The 19,748-nt window shown below is 33.5% G+C and overlaps 3 protein-coding genes across 3 annotated transcripts; all 3 read right to left on the bottom strand.

The window, feature by feature from the left end:
• Positions 1 to 939: 939 nt before the first annotated feature.
• Positions 940 to 9,484, bottom strand: LOC113776092. Its single transcript, XM_027321166.1, has 14 exons — positions 9,431 to 9,484; positions 9,243 to 9,344; positions 9,061 to 9,126; positions 8,874 to 8,938; positions 7,944 to 8,041; positions 7,673 to 7,724; positions 5,894 to 5,986; positions 5,294 to 5,404; positions 4,718 to 5,045; positions 3,465 to 3,916; positions 2,819 to 2,928; positions 1,941 to 1,999; positions 1,675 to 1,862; positions 940 to 1,271 (listed from the first exon to the last, which is right to left on the bottom strand). Exons 1-14 carry the CDS (start codon positions 9,480 to 9,482, stop codon positions 1,083 to 1,085), a joined length of 1,965 nt encoding a protein of 654 aa, XP_027176967.1. The 5' UTR covers positions 9,483 to 9,484; the 3' UTR covers positions 940 to 1,082.
• A 3,179-nt stretch (positions 9,485 to 12,663) lies between these two features.
• Positions 12,664 to 13,569, bottom strand: LOC113776287 (probable F-box protein At5g04010). Its single transcript, XM_027321412.1, has one exon. It carries the CDS (start codon positions 13,500 to 13,502, stop codon positions 12,735 to 12,737), a length of 768 nt encoding a protein of 255 aa, XP_027177213.1. The 5' UTR covers positions 13,503 to 13,569; the 3' UTR covers positions 12,664 to 12,734.
• Positions 13,570 to 16,404: 2,835 nt separating this feature from the next.
• LOC113772930 (non-specific lipid-transfer protein 1-like) lies at positions 16,405 to 17,824 on the bottom strand. The gene is made up of 2 exons (XM_027317426.1): positions 17,372 to 17,824; positions 16,405 to 16,725 (listed from the first exon to the last, which is right to left on the bottom strand). The coding sequence occupies exons 1-2, from the start codon at positions 17,716 to 17,718 to the stop codon at positions 16,716 to 16,718; spliced, it is 357 nt and encodes a 118-aa protein (XP_027173227.1). The 5' UTR covers positions 17,719 to 17,824; the 3' UTR covers positions 16,405 to 16,715.
• Between the last annotated feature and the right edge of the window lie 1,924 nt (positions 17,825 to 19,748).

Genomic DNA, 19,748 nt, shown 5'->3' on the forward strand with positions numbered 1-19,748 from the left:
GTTTCGATTGCTAACAAACCATTTCAATGTTAAAGTAGCCAGAAATGAGGGCTACTTTTTCCACTACAGTGTATATAACCTCTATCTCTATGATGGTTGTTTAAGCAAGCAATTTAGCACAATAATTCTGTTCTTGAAATGCAAGTGTCGATTTATATTATCATTGTTGCAATATTTTCTATTTATATTGTCATTGTTGGTTGTAATTTTTCCCTGAATGTCTTAGCTGGTTTCGGGGTTTTGGCTGATATTTAGCCCAAAAAGGAAGTAATTTGCATTTTCATTAAAGCTTGAGTAACAATTAGCTAAATGCAAGAAAAAGTAAATTATTAAAGGTACAAATTGGTTTTTTCCTTTAAATTAAATTTTTAGTAAAAATTGGCTAAATGTAAGAAAAAAAGAAATTATTATATATAAAAAAGAAAAAAAGAAAAAATTTATGTAAGCAAATGTTTCATGAAAACAATTCTAATTCCTAATGAATTCTTTTCTCATCCAAACAAAGAATTTGGAATTTCAAATAAATTCCATATCAATTCTATGCATTTTCCAAACGAAAGAATTGCAAGGATTTGGATTTCCAATTCATAGAATTCCAATTCTATAGAATTTCAATTCTAATTCAATTCCAAGTTTGTAGAACCAAACGTACCCTTAGAATAGTTGACCACCAACAAAAATCTTAAGACTCTTCTTGCATTCATTTTCAAAATTTTCTAAAAATTTCACCAAGTACAAAAATACCCGTTTAGTCTGATGATAGTTTAATTTCCTCCAAATTCTCTCTTAACCCATTTGAGCCCACCCCTCCCCCTTGGTATAGAGTAAAAATAAAAATAGAATAAAAAAGCTATCGTGTTGACAATATACATACATATATATACACATATATATATATTTATATATATATATATATATATATATATAACATGTTAACTTATACGTTCTTGAAAAGATAGGCACTGCAATATGTACTTTCCAACTCCGGTTATTTCGACAAACATATATTTACAAATTCTCACAGCTTCCCTAGTTCAATGGCTTGCTCATTTAAGATTAGCATGACTAATCTTAGCGAGCATTTACAGCGATTCTGCAAATTGAGAAGCCTCCAGATCAAGTTCTTGTTTCATGATGCAGGTCATCAGCCAGTCACTGCCAAACGTCTGCATGCCATTCCTTACAGCTAAGAGTGCTTCTTCCATATCCTCTTCAGATGCAATATATATTGTTTTTGATGATTCATTCACTTTTTGCATTCCGGAAACCACCTTCAAATTATAGAGTTAAGCAATTATGATTATCTCAATTAACAAGGCCAACTTAAAAGCATAAGCAATTTCAGAAAATGTTCCAAAGCCATAACTTGTGCGAGGAACTAAAACTAAGCAGCTAAACCAGCAAACACAAAGAAGCCAGATTGTTAAAGTAACAGAAGCGAAAGGAAAAGCAGCTAAGAAGAACAGATATCAGCATAAAGGCGCTGGAAGCGTAATGTAGTAGCCATCTGACACAGAATGTTTCAGAAGTTCCTTCTCCTACAGCTTGAGCTTCAACTGGCACAGAATTGGTATGAAGCAAAATATAACATGGTCTTTTTGGACTACAGAAATTTTAGGAACAATTGGGCATATGCTTAATCTGTTGAGAAAGGATAACTCATAGCAGACTTACATTTCCCCCAGCAGACTTTATGATGGTCGATAGAGTGCGCATTGGGGGTTGAACATGTGCTGCGAGACATATGTCATGACCTTTAAGTAAAGAATTGGGATTTGATTTTGCTCTAAGGACCGCAGCTTTCAGCTCTACCTTATACTTGCACTCATAATCTTCGTCTTTCAAAAGATATGGCATTTCATCTGTTGTGATTGACAAACTAATCACATATCTCCAAACTTTAAGCATATTGAAGCATCAAATTTAACATTTTGACCTACCCACAAATCTGCCTCTCCGATAACTTTCCTTTAACCAGCTAGGTGAGATAATCCAAGCTCTGCATAACAGGATACATCCAAATAAATAACAAAATGAAACATAAAAAGAAGAATTTAAAAGAGACTAAATTTTGATGGATGAAGCCATTAGAGCGTGCAAAATTAGCAAGAGAGTGCATAGTGTACTGCAATATTATGATCTACATGACTGGGGAAAGGAAAAGTTGCAAGAAGAGTAGATCCAAGGTCAATTTTGGCAACAAAGTAGAAAATAAGCAGGCATAATTGTTTCACCAAATAATTCCATTTTTATTCACAACCTCATCTATCACCAGTGCATGTTTGCTTGTCTCTGAATTGTACAAGACTCAGGACGCCAGGTAGCTATTAGTTTTGTAATTTTCACTGATTGTTATTTGGATGTTATTTGGATAACAAGCAATCGACTTGTTCTCTGCTTCATCCACTACATACTGCCGTAGCCTAAAATTCTCTTTAGTTTCCAATTGATCTCCAGTTCTGAGTTGATAGACATGATCCTCAGCTATTGCTACATCAATTACTACTTGACATTTCCATAGTTGCAGAGTCAATGAACAAATGGTGTCTTTGATATTGCATGATTGTGATTTCAAGTACTGACCTGTCCTTTTGAACCTAATATCTTCGTAAAGCTTAATCATCTAGAAAGTGAATTAGAGCAAATGAATTTTGCAGAATGTCTTAAAAGAAGCAACATGACAACAAAAGAACCAGATGTAGTGAAGTGGTAAATGAACTGATCTTGACTTTCAAAAGGATTATGTGGACAGTATGAGTTAATGAGCATGTATTCTAATGATTGCATGTCAAAACATTCAAATTCAAACTAAACTTACCCAGAGCAGAGAGCTGTGCAGAAATTCAACGTTTTTCTCACTTTCCCTGTCACTACATGTGAGCTTACTCTTCCATCAGAGGTAACAATCCCACCTAGGTCCTCAATTATCTACACCAACAGTATCAATATGGCATAAGAAGCATAAAAGCTACTTACCAAGAAAGCTAAATTCTACAAGAAGAATGAACTCTAGTCTAAGCCTTATTATATTTCTTTAGGGGAGGTGCTGAGGTTGAAAAGTGAAATAGGATAAGCCAGTATCAGACAAGGACTTAAAACTGCCAAAACTGAAAAAAAAATACACCATATTGGCATCATTTTGATTCTTTAGAAAAGAAGACCAACATTGCCAAGGGCTTTTAGATCACAGCGCCTCCATTACCGTAGAGAAAGGAAAGAAGACTTCCATCTCCATAGTTTTAGATGAACCTTACCATCCCTTCAATATCTTAAAATTAAAATAGAGAGCTTAGGTGATATAATTACTCTACCTTCACCATGAATTACTCATTGACTACACTGCAGTTTACCGCATCAATATTTAGGACCCTATCCTTTCAGGTCACATGACCGACTGCTCACCAGTTCTACAAGACAAACCACAGATCTGGTAGTTCAGCTTGAAATTTCAAATCTGGGCTTACCTTGGTTAAACTTGATTTTTTCTTGTCATCAGCAATATTCATTAGCATTATTTTGAAGCATATATCTGTTGACAAAAGTTTACAGCTGCCTTTATCTTCTGATGTCTCATTAATTGCTCCACATTCTACATTGTTCTTTTCCAAACAGTCATTTGCGAAAGCATCTCCACCCACCAATAATTTGTTTCCATAAAGAAATGTACTTGAATTAGAACAACATTCACCACTTGAGCCAAAATTTCTGGGATCTGATTGACAATCAATTGCATGACCACCCTTTACTTTCTTTGAATTCATTGAGGTAAGTGAGGCTTCCCATATCCTTTTCTTTGTCCCTTGTGTTGAACACGAACATTTCTTCATCTCAAAATCCTCTCCACTTTTTCCAAACTCCGAATTGTTAGCCGTATTGATATATTCCAAAAGCTTTCCACTATCTGCATCTTGGCAACCTGGAATTTCAATGCAACTGGAGTAAGCATTTCCAAAGTACAAAAAGAATTAGGACTCCACTAATAGCCAGAGCCTGAAAGAGGCAAAAATAAAAAAGAAAAGGAGAAACCCAGAAAAATATATTTATACTTAAAGAAATGATGTTTTAGGCCAAACAGACACACTGTATCTTACCAAGATAGCATTTCAACAGTTAAAAGCAAAGAACAACTAAGCATGGCCCTGGTCCATCTTGCATGGAAATGGTGCTAAGATTATAGTACAGTGCATCCATAAATATGTTGGTCACCCAAAGAAAGATAGGATATCCTTATAAAAAAAGGGACTATCCTTACATTATCAATTCTCATAGATCATGTAGGTCAATAGCTGGTCTAACTGATTCTCCTTGAATTTTTTTGCAGTTGGCCTCAAACATACAGAAAAAAAAATCTGCTGTGGCTAGCTGCCTCATCAGATCAAGTGTTGAAAAGTTTGGCATTAGTGGATAAATCTGATAATATATTCAAGAGAAACCACTTTGCTTATTTCAGCACATTTAAAGATACAGGAGAACACCAGGGTTTCATAGGGGGCATGATTAAATTCAAACTTACAAATTTAATATTCTTTCCAAAGGTATCACTAAGAGGATGCCAAGGGCACAAGTAATAAGTTAGTCATTGAATCATTATGTAGGCATTGAACCTTCATCTCTGTATATATATACTGTTTTAGGAAACATAAATGCATTTTAGATGAGTACACATAAATAATGCATGTGAGGATACACAGAGAACAAGACGAGAGATTTCACTTACCATCAAATAGAAATCTCTCGATAACAAGATTTTCAGCTTGAGCATATGCTGTGCTGCTGATTAATTGATTCCCTCCCTCTGAATGGCCAGACTCCTCTATGCACTCTGGTTGCAGCTTCTGAACAACATCAGATAAATGATGCTTCATGGGAAGCTTTAGTGGGTACAACAGCTTTATTTGCTCTGCAGGATCAGCTGAACTGTCATTAAGGTGAGATACCATAAGGGTAGAACCACCAGGGAAGCACAATGCCTTTCGGATTTCAGCCTTGATAGGCAGTCTCCGTGCTCTGCCCTTTGTGTTGACCTCTCCAATCACCACAAAACCCTGTTTTTGAATCCATCCTCACAAATCAATTTCCAAGAATAAGTGAAGCATTGATATTTGCAAAGTTGCCCAAGACCATATACATTGAAAATAGAAGAAAACATAAATGCTAGAGAATATATCTAGACAAGGAGGTCCTCTTCCCTGGGAGAACATCGCAGAATATGGAGATTGATGAAAGCAACTCAATAGCACAAGCAAGCAGACAGATAAACCCAAATATCAAGCATCCGTTCTCCAGGATATACCTGTTTCAGCCAAAATCCTTCAGACTCCTGATCCCCCCAACATAAAATTGTGCGGATGCCTACTTTCTGCAGTCTGTTTCTCAATTCCATGTACAGAAGGCGACCAATCCCCTAAATAATGCTTAATTATCAGCAACCATTTGAATGCAAGACAAGCCCAAAGTATTAGCACAACAGAACTGAACTCACTAGCAGCATGAATTTCAATTTGAATTAGAAAAATAGGAATGTCTTAAACATAAGTAGATACAGGAGAATAATGTAATTGACAGGAAATCCAGATCTTAAAATAAAGTGTAAGATAATAGGAGAAAAAGTTGCAGCAGCTTATATATCATCTGGCAATGAGAGAAGCTAACCACTTCTTAGTTTTATGTACTTATCCCACTACACAATCTCCAACTAAACTTCTAACACCACCATCCACCACCCACCCACCATCCAAAATTCTCTCCCCAAGGAAATATGGGGAGAGCATAATTTAGCCACATGGTTCTTAAAGGGACAGACCACTTTGGAAAAGACCGAAAGATCAAACCAAGAAAAGTAGCAATACCAACACTGACACCTGGTGATAGATTTACAGAACAAGCAGATAACCTTTTTCTGGTACATTGAACTGACAGCGGCTAATGGAATTTCAGCATACTGTGTATCAGCAGGGACTATTTGATAAGTGATAGCAGAAAGAACCTGTCAAAATTTGAGATTGTCAAAAGAATTTAACTTTTTTAATAGATAAGTTATTAACAATTGAATGAGTCAGTTAGATATAGCACAGCCAGAAATGAAAAATCAGCAATCATTTAGGCAGGTTTGTTATTGCAGTAGTGTATAACTCACCAGCATGAATCAAATCTATGCAGATTATGCATACTAACATGAATCAGTCTCCTAAAAAGGCTCTTCTCATTTGTAAAAAGTGTGTTCTCCTTTACTTTTATCCTGGAAGGTAAACGTTTGGCAGACCTTTACTAGAATCCCATGTGTAATTACAGGCCCAGCCCAGAAACATTCATAAATTTAAAAGGCACCTTAACTCTAGTCATGGAACACTATCTGAACCTCTTAAGACAGCTACTATTATTATTTGATTAAGACACATATTTTGCTACAATTTCAAAATTAGCTGCTCCCATTCAATTCAATGTTCATATTAAGATATCATAGAACAGTATTAAAAGGAATGAATGGGGTCACAAACATGTCCCCTTTTTCTGCAATACACAATCTTGGAACAACATAATTAATCATTCATTTGTGGTGCGAGAATCTCAATACAAAGTGTATATGGTACTGAAAGTGTATGTTAGGCATTCAATCTCAACGATTTAATCATCACTTGCTGGGTTAGTCAGCATGAAAATATTGAGTGGGCAGTATTATTCTACAATCTACTCTTGTAAGTTTTTTACCAGCTCTGTTGAGAGAATTTGACCCATTAAGGTGCATTCAAACTACAAATATAATGCCTGCTCTGGAATTAAAGTACACTAACCACCATAGTTTTTTCTGAATCAAAGTCTACAGTTAAACTGTCGCTTCAAAAATAATGTAATAAATACCACTTAACTGTTACAAAAGTGATGGATTTCTTTTTAACTTGAAGCAAGTGAAAAAGTACCCTATTATTGTTCGTAAGAACTAGTACCGTCTCAATCTCTAACAATAAGCACCTACCAATAACTATGACTGAATGGATAAGGTAACGTAAAGTTTCACTCATGTGCACCAAAAAGTTCCTATTTGTCCTAAACACCAAGCTAATGCACATCCCCTTTTAAAGTTCATACTGCCTTACAAGAAAGCAAATACACATAGAAACCAAGTCCATAATCTAGTACAGAGACAAAGGAGTAAGTGATCTATTATGAATAAACTGTCAATAGGAATTGCACAGAAATGCTGAAGTTGACATTCAAAGACACTAGGAAACAGAAGAAGAAGAAGATAGCATTTTCTGTTATGTCTCTGTGTGAGGAAACGTTTAATTCTTAAAACCTATAGGCATACAAGATGTTTATGATCCCTGATGGAGAAACTCCTCCACACAGTTTATTTTATTATTCAAAGGATTTGGTTTATTTACATGACACGCCTAAATAAAATCTTTAACTGCTTTAATAACCATGCACATAAGAGTTAAAATATATAAATAGTCTTGTGAGTTTAGTCATGACAATATTCTCTAGCATTTGTCCCACTTTTGTGGGTTGTAATCACACACACCCACACATTTGCAGGAGAGAGAGAGAGAGAGAGTTAGAAATACTGCCATTTGAGCAATAAAAGCTGAAGCCAGTGGCATGCAATTGAGCATTATAGTTACTCTGCTTAAAAGAGTTGCTAGTATATGGAGTCCAGCGATTAATGTTATACCTCTCCTAGTTGGTCATTAGACTTGCATATAAGAAGTAATGTGCAGTACTTCCTGCAAAAGTCAAACATGCAGAAACTTCTCTGAGAAACAGAATGATTTCAACTTCCAATCAGCAGATATCCAAACACATAGCAAATTCCAAAAAAATGTCTGCAAAGATACTAGTACATAATTTTAGTAGTGTGCGCAACCAACAGGATAGAAAAGAAGTTAACACATGCAGGCATAGAACGTAAACATAAAAGAACAGGGATGGGTATCGTCTTTTACCCGTTTGATACACATCTTTCAAGAAACAATGATTCCTTCCCAGTATTAGCTGCAAATTTCATTGCTGGAAGCTCTTTTGAGTACATGTCGAGTACTTCCTGAAACAATGGGCACATACTAACATACATCGTAGATGGAAGTGAAAATTTGGTCAAAATTAGAGTCAGCGTAGGGGCACAACATTCTTCCGGTATGAATCCACAAAAAATAGGTAATCATACAAAGAATAGTGAACAGACTACAAAGAAGGCTATAGAATCAAAAATCAACCACAATAATTTGAAAAGACCACCTACACCGACTTCCTTTGAAATTTTGCAAATTACGGAAAGCCAAAATATGAGTAGCATCTTCAGAAAACATGGCAAGAACTGAAGATGACAAAGCACAGCTTTAGCAAAATGTAATTCACAGCCCCCAAAACCGACAATTATAAATGATGAAGTGCCTAATAATCATGTGTAAAGTAGTAACTTTAGCAAGTAAAAGGCCAAAATCTGTGGATTAGTGAGTGGTATGCCACATCAAAATGTTATCTCCCAAGTCAGCAGTCATAGCTTGAATCAAATCCAAGATAAAAGTCTTTTTTACCACTTTACGATTATAACCGCCAAACCATGCATTTTTGCGGAAGAAAAAAGAAAAAGAAAAATCACCCTTAATTGTTTATCCAAGCTCAGCTCTAAAATTTCTCGTTTATTTTATTAGTGCCCCTCAAGAACTCACCACATTTTCTGCACACTTTAGCATTTCTAATGTTATATTGTTCAAAATTCAAAATCTACTTCCAATAGTAAGGACGTAAAAACAAAAAGTTAAAAAAACTTTTGCAAAGAGGCAACTTTTGCATATAGGTTAATGAAACCAAAAAAAAAAAATCTAGAAGAGTAAATGAACAGCATGAAAATGTGAATTGAATGTGAGCGTTACCTGAAGCAAAGACTTGGTTTGGTCGCCTGAATCTTTAGGGTTCACAAGCACGAAATAGTACCCACCTAATCAACATTACTTAAAATAATCACTGGGCACAAAAACGATTTTTTTTCTATTTTTCGTACAAATTCAAAATAAACAAAAATTACCAGAAAAAAAAGGAAATTGGAGTTTGAATCCCTACCATTTTTTTCAGATCCAGAACCTGGAGTATCGTCAATCGTATTTTCACATTTCGCCGCCTCCATCACTGCCAAGAACAGCACCCAATCACTATCGTCACAATAATAACAGTAACAATAGCAATATAGCTACCAAAAGAGTAAAAAATGATAGTAACAGATATCAAAATGATGGCGACGATACCTGAGACTTTAATTTTGACATTTTTCGAAAGAATGATTTGGAGGCTATTTTGGTTCGATTCAGAGGTAAAATTCCTAGCTTCCACGACAACCTCGCAATTTCCTGTGGGGATTGAAGAGAAAATTAGAACAATTAGGGTTTCAGACTTAGAAATTAAGTAATAGAAATGATTCCATTCTTTTATTTACCGATTGGAATCGGAGCAGGGGAGAGACGAAAGGGCTTCCGTTTTGGCGCCATGATTTTCCAGCTTTGAAAATGTGATCCAAGGAGGGAGTGGGGAGAGGGTATTTATAGCTGGGCAAGAGCGGGCTAAGAATGTAACTTTAGTTAAAATCTGAGGCTTTTTTGGTCAATTGGATTGCTAGCAACAAAAAATTGGCGCCTTCGTATTAAGCACGCCTATGTGTAAGTGGACGACTTAAGGGGGTGTTTGGCGAGTTGGAATTAGCAATAGGAATTATGCGTTTTCTGTTGTTGGATTTTCTTTTTTCTTTATTTTGGTTTAAAAAAAAAAAGAGAAAAGGAAGCAACTTCCGACTAGCATAACAAACCCGTCCTAAGGAAAAGCATAAGGTTTGGTAAGGGGATATGGGATTCGGGGAATGGAATGAACCCCATAAATGGTGTTTGGTTCACTGGAATGGGATTTGAAATCTTAGAATGATTTCTAAAAATTTGGTGTTTCTCCATTCCCAAGTATTTTGGTGGGTTTTGTCCGATTCCCAAGTTTAATTCCAAGAAACAAATCCAATTACATATTATAATTATACAATGATATAATTAATATTTATATTTATTATATATTATAATATATACATATATATAATATATTATAATTATAATATTAGTACATTATATAAATATATATTATAATTATTTAGTTAAATATAATTATATTCATATAATATATATTATAAATTTATTAATATTATATAATAATATATTTATAATATATATGTATATTTATAAATGCATATTATATGTGCATATGATTATAATATACACATGTATATAATATTAATAAATTGTATAATTATATTTATAATTATATTTATTATTTTAAATACAATAATATATAATAATTACTATATCTAATATTAATATGCATTATACTTATATAAAATATGAGTACAATTAATATTTATATATTATATAATTATAATTATGTATTTATTTTATAGCGTTTGTATAATTATAATTAATTATATATATAATATTTAATTTAATTAGTTACAAACTTATAATAATGATGTTATTGTATTATATAATTATATATTATAATTATTTAGTTAAATATAATTATACTTATATAATATATATTATAAATTTATTAATATTATATAATATTATATTTATAATATATATGTATATTTATAAATGTATATTATATGTGCATATAATTATAATATATACATGTATGTAATATTAATAAGTTATATAATTAATAATTATTATTTTAAATATAATAATATATAATAATAACTATATTTAATATGTAATATATATTATATTTATATAAAATATTATTATAATTAATATTTGTCCTCTGTTACTTTGAGGACAAATATTAATTATAATAATATTTTATATAAATATAATATATATTACATATTAAATATAGTTATTATTATATATTATTATATTTAAAATAATAATTATTATAATTATATAACTTATTAATATTACATACATGTATATATTATAATTATATGCACATATAATATACATTTATAAATATACATATATATTATAAATATAATATTATATAATATTAATAAATTTATAATATATATTATATAAGTATAATTATATTTAACTAAATAATTATAATATATAATTATATAATACAATAACATCATTATTATAAGTTTGTAACTAATTAAATTAAATATTATATATATAATTAATTATAATTATACAAACGCTATAAAATAAATACATAATTATAATTATATAATATATAAATATTAATTGTACTCATATTTTATATAAGTATAATGCATATTAATATTAGATATAGTAATTATTATATATTATTGTATTTAAAATAATAAATATAAATATAATTATAATTATATAATTTATTAATATTATATACATGTGTATATTATAATCATATGCACATATAATATGCATTTATAAATATACATATATATTATAAATATATTATTATATAATATTAATAAATTTATAATATATATTATATGAATATAATTATATTTAACTAAATAATTATAATATATATTTATATAATGTACTAATATTATAATTATAATATATTATATATATGTATATATTATAATATATAATATATATAAATATTAATTATATCATTGTATAATTATAATATGTAATTGGATTTGTTTCTTGGAATCAAACTTGGGAATCGGACAAAACCCACCAAAATACTTGGGAATGGAGAAACACCAAATTTTTAGAAATCATTCCAAGATTTCAATTCCCATTCCAGTGAACCAAACACCATTTATGGGGTTCATTCCATTCCCCGAATCCGATACCCTCTTACCAAACGCCCCCTTACTAGATATAACGTGAACATGCCTTGTTTGGTTTGCTTTGCTTCTCAAGTGATACTGTATAGGGTTCGAACTTGGGAATCTTACTATATGTAAACGTGAACAGCTTACCAATTTTACTCTCTTAGACATTACACTCATTTGTTTGCCAATTTTGCTCTTTTCAACATTCATTTGCTCGCCAATTTTGCTTTCGCAAACACTTGTTTGACTTTTGGCAATAAGCAATTTTACTCTTTGAAGCACCCATTCATTGACTTTCAAGGAATACTTTAGCACTTGTATTCCTTGGTTTGGACCATTTTTGACGATTTTGCTCTTTTAAAATTTCACAATTTCGACGACTTTGCTCTTTTAAAATTTCATGAATTACAGACAATTTTGCTCTTTTAAAATTCCATTAATTTCTTATTTGCTTCAACCCAAACCTTGCCAATTTAACTCTTATCATTAGTACTTGTAATTAATTCTAGCATATACGTATGGAGAGGATCGAATTAGATGATTAAAATAAGAGGGATTGTAAATAAAAAATTCGATTAGATTGGATGGTTAAAATATGAAGAGGATCGGATTGAAGGGTCAAAATGAGATAATAATGGATGGTTAAAATACGAAAAGGATCGGATTGGATGGTCAAAATGAAAGGATTGGATGATCAAAATGAAACGAATTGTAAATCAAAAGTTCAAGTTCCAAAAAAAAATTCTCATTATACGAAGTTAAGTTCCATCGGACAAACGTTGAACAATATAAAATTTACCCTAGTATGATGCACCATTTCTTATTGTATAGAATAGACTATCACAACCCTGGTATGATGCATCATTTCTCGTTGTTTAGAAAAGGTTATCTCATAACTGAACAAAGCTCCTGGAAGGTGAAAAAACGAATTACAATTCAGAATTAAAGAGAGAGTTTTTACATTGACACTACAATATGGTACAGAGCCTTAACAGGGTAAAAGAAAGTGCTGCAGATACCTAAGAGCATCATCAATACAAACATATCTCCAACTCAAAATACTCAAAACTCCCACACTTATCCTCTCAACCATCCCTTTCCCACCACTTTGCCGCAGCCCCAACCTCAAATCCGCCACCAACCCACTAGCATCCCCGCTGGAGCAACACCCCGACTGCGGAAGCTCCTGCGAAAACCATCCTTCTTGCCCCAGAACGAAGCTTCCTTTCACTTTACAGTCCATCATCGTAAAAACACTCCTCAACCCGCCTAACACCACATTCCAAGTAACCCTCAAGCTATCCAATGCTTCTATTGCCACTGATGGATCACCGTGACCATTCCCAAGATCAGCATCAATATCGAAATGGAACAAGAAACTCTTGTCAACGACGAGTTGGTTACCAGGTTTTATAGTTGTGCTGAGGCAGACGTTGCCGTTGAAAACGTCGATGGCGAAAATGATGCTGTCGAGGGAAAGATGGGGTTTGAGCGGTTTTTGCAGCCTGAGTTTCTCTGATACGCATCCTAAGTTGTATAGACGGCGGTAAGGGACGGCGAGATTGGCGGCACGGAGGTTGCAAAGGGACGGATAAAGGGTGGAGCAAATGGGCTTCCAAAGGTGGTCGGAGGACATGCAAATGGACCATGACTTGCATACACAGGAGGCTATAATTAGTGTTTTGGGGTCAAGATGGTTGGCGACTAGGCTAAGAACACTCCATGGAGGTGAGGATTTGAGGGATTTTTCAGACATCGTGATCGTGGTTATGGATAGTTTTTGTTTCCGTTGTTTTTTTTGGGTTCAAAGGATCAGAAGCCGACATAGGGATCAAGTTTTGTTCTGTGAAATGGAAGGATTCACGATTACATGATATATATGACATCCGAGGAGAAACCTAGTCATCCTATGTCGCATGGTAACCATGAAACACGTGTAACATTGTTATGTCCAGTTGACACGTGGCTTCTAGTTTCTTGTAATTGAACTACTTGTTTATTTCCTTCTCTTTTTCTGAGGCCAACTTCCTTTCTCTAGAGCAAACGAACAAGTTTCTTCTTGTTAATATATATATTTCTTTAGGCTAAACTACCTAAAGAATCCCTAAACTATTATAAATATTAACTTTTAGTTCCTTATGTGTTTTAAATTTGAAATGAACTCCTCAACAATGTTAAAAAGTGTTACATTTTAATTCTTTAGTTTGCCTTTATAGCTAATGGATCTAAGAGAAAATTTTGATGGAGTCAAAAGGTAGAAATATGTTGAAGGATCAAATTTTGATTTTTTTTAATTATTGAGAGATTATTTTAAGACTTAAATAAATGAAGGGCAAAAAATTGATACTCTCTCCGTCCTATTTATTCAGTCATGTTTGAGGAATCCAACTTTTTAAAAATAGTGATTTAATTGTGATGTTTGTACATCTCTTTCCAATTTTACCTCCATAAATTCAAAATTTAAATTTGAATGGTAATATATACATGATTAGAAAGAAGGGTCATATTGAAAAAAGAGACTAAAAGGTGTTTTGACTTTTCTAACATAACAATTGTTTTGAAACATCTCAAAATGAAAAGTATGACACTTTCAATGAGATGGAGGGAGTAAGTAGAATAGTTTAGAGACTTCTTAAGTGGTTTACCCTAACTTTTATGATTTGTGTGATTCAAAAATGTTGGACACACCTAGAAAAAAAACAAGTTTACTCGGTGTGTTTGGATATGTATTATTTGAAATAATACATATGCTTATATCACAAAAATGTTTTTTAATTATCTTTTTTATCTCTTAATCATCTTTTTATCATGTACATATCACATTATAAAAACGGCTATAATAATTATTTTAAATAATATTTCAATTTTAGAATATTTTTTAGCAACCGAAGCTTTCCAAAGTGCAAGTGGCAACTGGTATTATTAATAAAGTGAAAGTGACTGTTAGCCCAAGGGCTAAGACCCCAAGACTAAAGGGAACTTGGGATTTGGTACTTGAGCTGGGGAGTGATCAGATGCTTTGCTAAACACTCTTGCAAGTTCACCAACTGAGCCAATATTCTTGCATTTGTAGTCGCCACAATGTGGATGCTTTGAGCCATGACACATTGAGTCTAGACTACAAAGGATTTGACGACCAAACTCCTGCCTGCATTGCAGAATCTTGAGGAATTAACTCTTTGTTAGTTTAGAAACTGATCAAAGTGGCCGCTTTTTCTCATATAAAGACCATGAGAAAACACAAAACAGAGTTTCAATTTGTCATGGGAGATGAGACTACGAGACAAAGATTCGCCAAGCTGTCTCAATATTTGCCGCCTGCAAGTTCCCGTCGAGAAGACCAAGAAGGCCTTGTGAGTTGTGACCACTACTCTTTAGAGAGGCTTATAGTAATTAGTACTATTTCGTTGCTAGGTCAAAGTTTCTAATCCTTTAAGTAAATGTGTTTTTTCATTTTATCTTTTAAATTCTATTTCATTCATGGATGGAGAGTACGTAGGATCTGAGCATCCTAATTAATAATCTAATTTAGTCGGTAAGAATATTAGCCGAATAACTGGACATGATTGGATTTTTTTACTATATCTTGGTACATGTAGTATAACCATCCCATGCCGACACCCCCAATATGATGGAAAAATTAAAGAAACATCTTATATTGAAGAAACAACCCAATATTTTAGCTTATAGAACTTTGAAGAGTCCACATAAATCTCGAATTTAAAAATTTATAAGAAACTAAGTAAAATAGTAACCAATCTCATCTCAATGAAATTTACGTGACCCAAAATTTTCATATTGTTCTATTTTGAACTTTTTTATAACCCAAAAAAAAAATGCAAAACTAGAGTTAGTTAAATATAAATGATGTGAAATTAGTTTTCTTTTTTTTTTTGGCATATATATGTTCATGTATGACTTTGATTTGTAATCTACTCCACAAAGTTCTATTGTTTTGCACATGTTTGCCTTTCTCATTTCTCTTGAAGTTGTGATAAAAACATGATAGCTCAAGATTCCTAGCCTTTTTGCATATATGGTTGAATATAGACCTCCCATTTTTTCAGCAAAAATATGCACTCCAGCACAAACCAGTGAATTAATTGGTGTATTTTTAATTGGAGACCCTAATTCTAGTTTTAATGTTTGGATATAACCATATAATGCTGAAAGAATTAGAATTGAATTAGTTGTTTGAAATTAGTGCACATATTGATTGTTTAGCAAAATCTCCATTTCGAAATTGAACAATTGAGAAGCTGATAGCTAATGATATGTTTCCGTGGTAATTATTCTTGTTTGGTTATGCATCAGAATCCTTACATGAGAAATGCCCTTGTTGAATTTCCGGTCTAGTAATGAGGATCAACCTGATCTATTCTTTCTATGGATTTTACATACCTATTTTGTGATCCTCCACAAAGTTAAGTGTGTTTGGATAGTGATAATTTGGGATAAGTTTTGAAAAAAAAAATATTCTATCTCTTTTTTTTACGTGACATATATACGTGAGATAAAAAGATGATTGAAAAATATGTTGATGATTTAAACAAGTAAAATTGTGCCAGAATTTATGATTTCATCCTAGTTTCAGATTCTATAGTTCATTGCTGTCATTTAATTGGGCAAAAAAAAAAAAAAAATCTCTAGCTTAGCTATGAAAGCAAACGAGGTTCGAGGATCAATCAACTATGCCAACCACTCGGTACAATACATTAATAACAAGAGAGGACACATACCATCAAACGGGTAAATATGGTAACATGCATCTGTCTGGTGGTGTCCACTGTCCACACATGACACCATAAACACAAGATACTACTAATAAAGAGAGACAACTCTCAATGGGGCATGGGCATTGGGTAAGCCTAAGGGCTTGGCCTAATATCCATCTTATTTAGAGATATTCCGACTAGTACATCTTCTAGCTCTTGTACAGTCAAAAGTAGAAGGAGATAGCTAGCTCGCCTCAACCCACCCTGCAACACAAGGGAAAGATATACAGAAAAATGTTAAGACATTAGTGAATAAGATCCCTTCTATTTTTTGAGCTCAATTCTAGTTTATATAATTAAAGACGGTAGCCCTTGTCATCCATATATATCCAAATGATAACTATTTCTAGTTTGTATGTTTACTTAAGGAAGATAGTAGTTTGAATACACATTAATATATAGAAATAACAGCGAATCATAACATGGAGTTTTAATCCATTTACAGATCTAGAGGGTAATTAATTAAGCTAGGCCATGGGCATTCTCTAGAGTGTAAACTACATTCGATCAAGTTCTTTAGTAGCAAAAGATGGATCTTCCTTTCACTCGTTAGTAGAAATATTAGATCTAAATTTATTGAAAAACTTCCTAATCTGAAGAGCCAATTTTGTACGAGGAGGAACTACAGAACTCGATCACTTAGCTACCGATCTTCTTCTAGTTGTGGGACTAAGTCCTAGAGTTTATTGTTGCCTCCGAATAACCGGCAGTCCAACATTAATGTGTGCTTAATTCTTCCTTATCTTGCAAAATCCATGTTCCCATCAATACCCGGATCTTAAACAGATTAACTTAAAAACATAGATTGCTTGATTATTAAGAAATTAAGAAAGATACTACTAATACGTACGTGTTGCAGTTGACGCTGGTGCTGATTGGAAAAGGAACCCTGACGCCACATTTGCCCGGGAGTCCAGCAGCCAGGCCAGGGTTGAGGCCCGGAATTCTGCCGGCAGCTGCCTTCAAGCAATTGCAAGCAGTTCTCCGATCAGCAGGTGTCTTGGCTGCCCCGACGAGGGACCTAATCCCACCGCAACAACTAGGTGGCACTACTCCACCATTCTTTACGTAGCCAATGCACGGCGCCACCGCGCCCGATACTTGGCCGCATGTTATGGCCTCTGCATGGGGCACAACCAAGACCGCCATGCACAAGATGACTAGAGCAAAGCAAGCAAGTCCACCGTGCTTTGCCATAGCAGTTGACGACGAAACTCAAAAGGGCACAATAAAGAAAAAAAGGTCTAAGATTGGGCTTGAATTAACTCTATGGAAGTATTGGTGATTTGAGTGAAGTTGATCTAGAGATCAACTTCTTATATAGGGCTCAAGTAAAGGAGAGTTAATTTGACGGTGGTTGGTGTTAATTAAACTTAGATGCTTGATTGATGTATGCCCATATCTAAACTTCACTTGACTGATCAGGCTTGAGTAACAGCTGTTTGAAGTTAGAACAAGACACAATCTGATTCTAATTACGTTCAATCACTATCAGTACGTCGTGCATGGTGGTTGGGAGTTGTAGGATGCTAAAAATTTAATTTCTTCTGGTCCCCTTTGTTTTTTTTTTTTTTTTTCAATCCCAAAAGAATAAAAACAACGAAAAGAGAAAGAAGACCAGAAAACAGAAGAGTGAGAAATGAGATCAGTAGAAACTATTCAAATAAATCTGGTCTACACTGCCTAGTAGCTATGCTAAATTATTTACACCACATGATAAACTTGGTTACTTTTTGTGTTGAACGCTGCTATCTACTCATTGCGGTTCTGCATTCTTCTCCACTGAAATATTGACAACAGGACGTTAATGTTGCATACAGGTGGTTAGGTACAAAGTCGTTTTCCACGACGAAGACCAATGGATGGTGTATGGCTTGTACTCACAAACACAATAGGCAGATTCGAACGGTTTTCCTGGCAACTTTTAATGCTAGAAGTGACCCGAAAAGAATTTAGGACCGTATAATGCAATGTACCATATCATAAGTTAACTTCCATGAGTTCGTCGGCGAGGGCTGAGTTAGACGGTAAGATGAAATAAATTGTGAGTCAGAAATTTAAATTTAAAATTTCTTATTTTTTTTTAAAAAAAAAAGAAAAAGAGACACACATACAAAATCTCTTCTTTTTTTTTTGTACATGACAGTCTCGGTTGTGCCCCATGCAAAAAAACTTATTATGGTACATTGTATTAACAAGTATTAAGGCCAATGAGGAGGCTCGAGCATACTTGTTAAGGCCAATGAGGAGGTCGAACATGGTAATACTCTACACCAGCACTTATTAGCAAATTGAATATATATATATATATATATATATATATATATAGACATATACACACACAAAATTTCTAAAATGTGTGCCGTTTTGGATAATTTACGTATTTTACCTATAAATAGCTGAAATTGAGCACTAACTTGACTCAAGTGAGCTAGAAATTCAAACTCCCTTAAATATTTTTGAAGTGATCCAGAGCATCAAATTTAGTGCTCCATTGAACTCAGGCACAAGTAAATTGTTCGAGTTCGAGCAAGGCCAAATCATGACCAAGTTTAACTAAGGCAATATTCGTGCTCAACTCAATTTGCCACTCGTTCATATATTGTCTCTTTCAATTGTTTAAGAAGATAAAATCAACAAAAAAAAGAAGAACAAGATAAACTCAACAAGGTGCCAAATCAACCTCGACATGATCTGCAGCACTCCTAAATATTGTTCTTCCCCTTCTTTTATGACTTGGTCTTTGGTTTCATGAGTTTTTAAAACATTCATTTTCGTAAACATGCTCCGTGTGGGTTCTTGAACTAGCTAGATCTTATAAAGCTTTACGTGCTTCGAAGCTAGAATCTGCTCAAATGTATCACGAAATGCATACCAAATCCAATTCAAAAAGATTAATCTTTTCAAGAATGAAAACAGAAAAGGAAACTAGACTAGCGCAAATCTTTTTCATGGGTAAAACACGGGATAGAGTTACAACACGTTGAGGCATGTCCGCAGGTGAAAGTACAAGCTTTCCTATCATTAATTATCTGGTTACTTAGAAATCTCTGAGTTTTGATCTGCTCAAATTAACAACTTCTTGGTTTAGCATCAATCACATTCTACTTTTAATTCAAATATCAATGTCACACCATCCAACTTTCCGTCGCCTGCACAAGAGAGCAAGGGTCACCAATTTCTCATTGGTGATTTATGACTGTACGGTATACACTGTACTCAAATCA

This window comes from Coffea eugenioides, chromosome 6 (genome assembly GCF_003713205.1).
Source record: "Coffea eugenioides isolate CCC68of chromosome 6, Ceug_1.0, whole genome shotgun sequence".
NCBI lineage: Eukaryota > Viridiplantae > Streptophyta > Magnoliopsida > Gentianales > Rubiaceae > Coffea > Coffea eugenioides.

Bases quoted from the DNA above. Each gene is read 5' to 3' on its own strand.
- LOC113772930 (XM_027317426.1), bottom strand. From the start codon at position 17,718: ATGGCAAAGCACGGTGGACTTGCTTGCTTTGCTCTAGTCATCTTGTGC.
- LOC113776092 (XM_027321166.1), bottom strand. From the start codon at position 9,482: ATGGCGCCAAAACGGAAGCCCTTTCGTCTCTCCCCTGCTCCGATTCCA. The intron at 5,987-7,672 runs GTATAACATTAA...AAATTTTGACAG, and splicing joins CTAATGACCAACTAGGAGAG to GTTCTTTCTGCTATCACTTA. The intron at 5,405-5,893 runs GTTATCTGCTTG...AGCATTATTTAG, and splicing joins GTTCAATGTACCAGAAAAAG to GGGATTGGTCGCCTTCTGTA.
- LOC113776287 (XM_027321412.1), bottom strand. From the start codon at position 13,502: ATGTCTGAAAAATCCCTCAAATCCTCACCTCCATGGAGTGTTCTTAGC.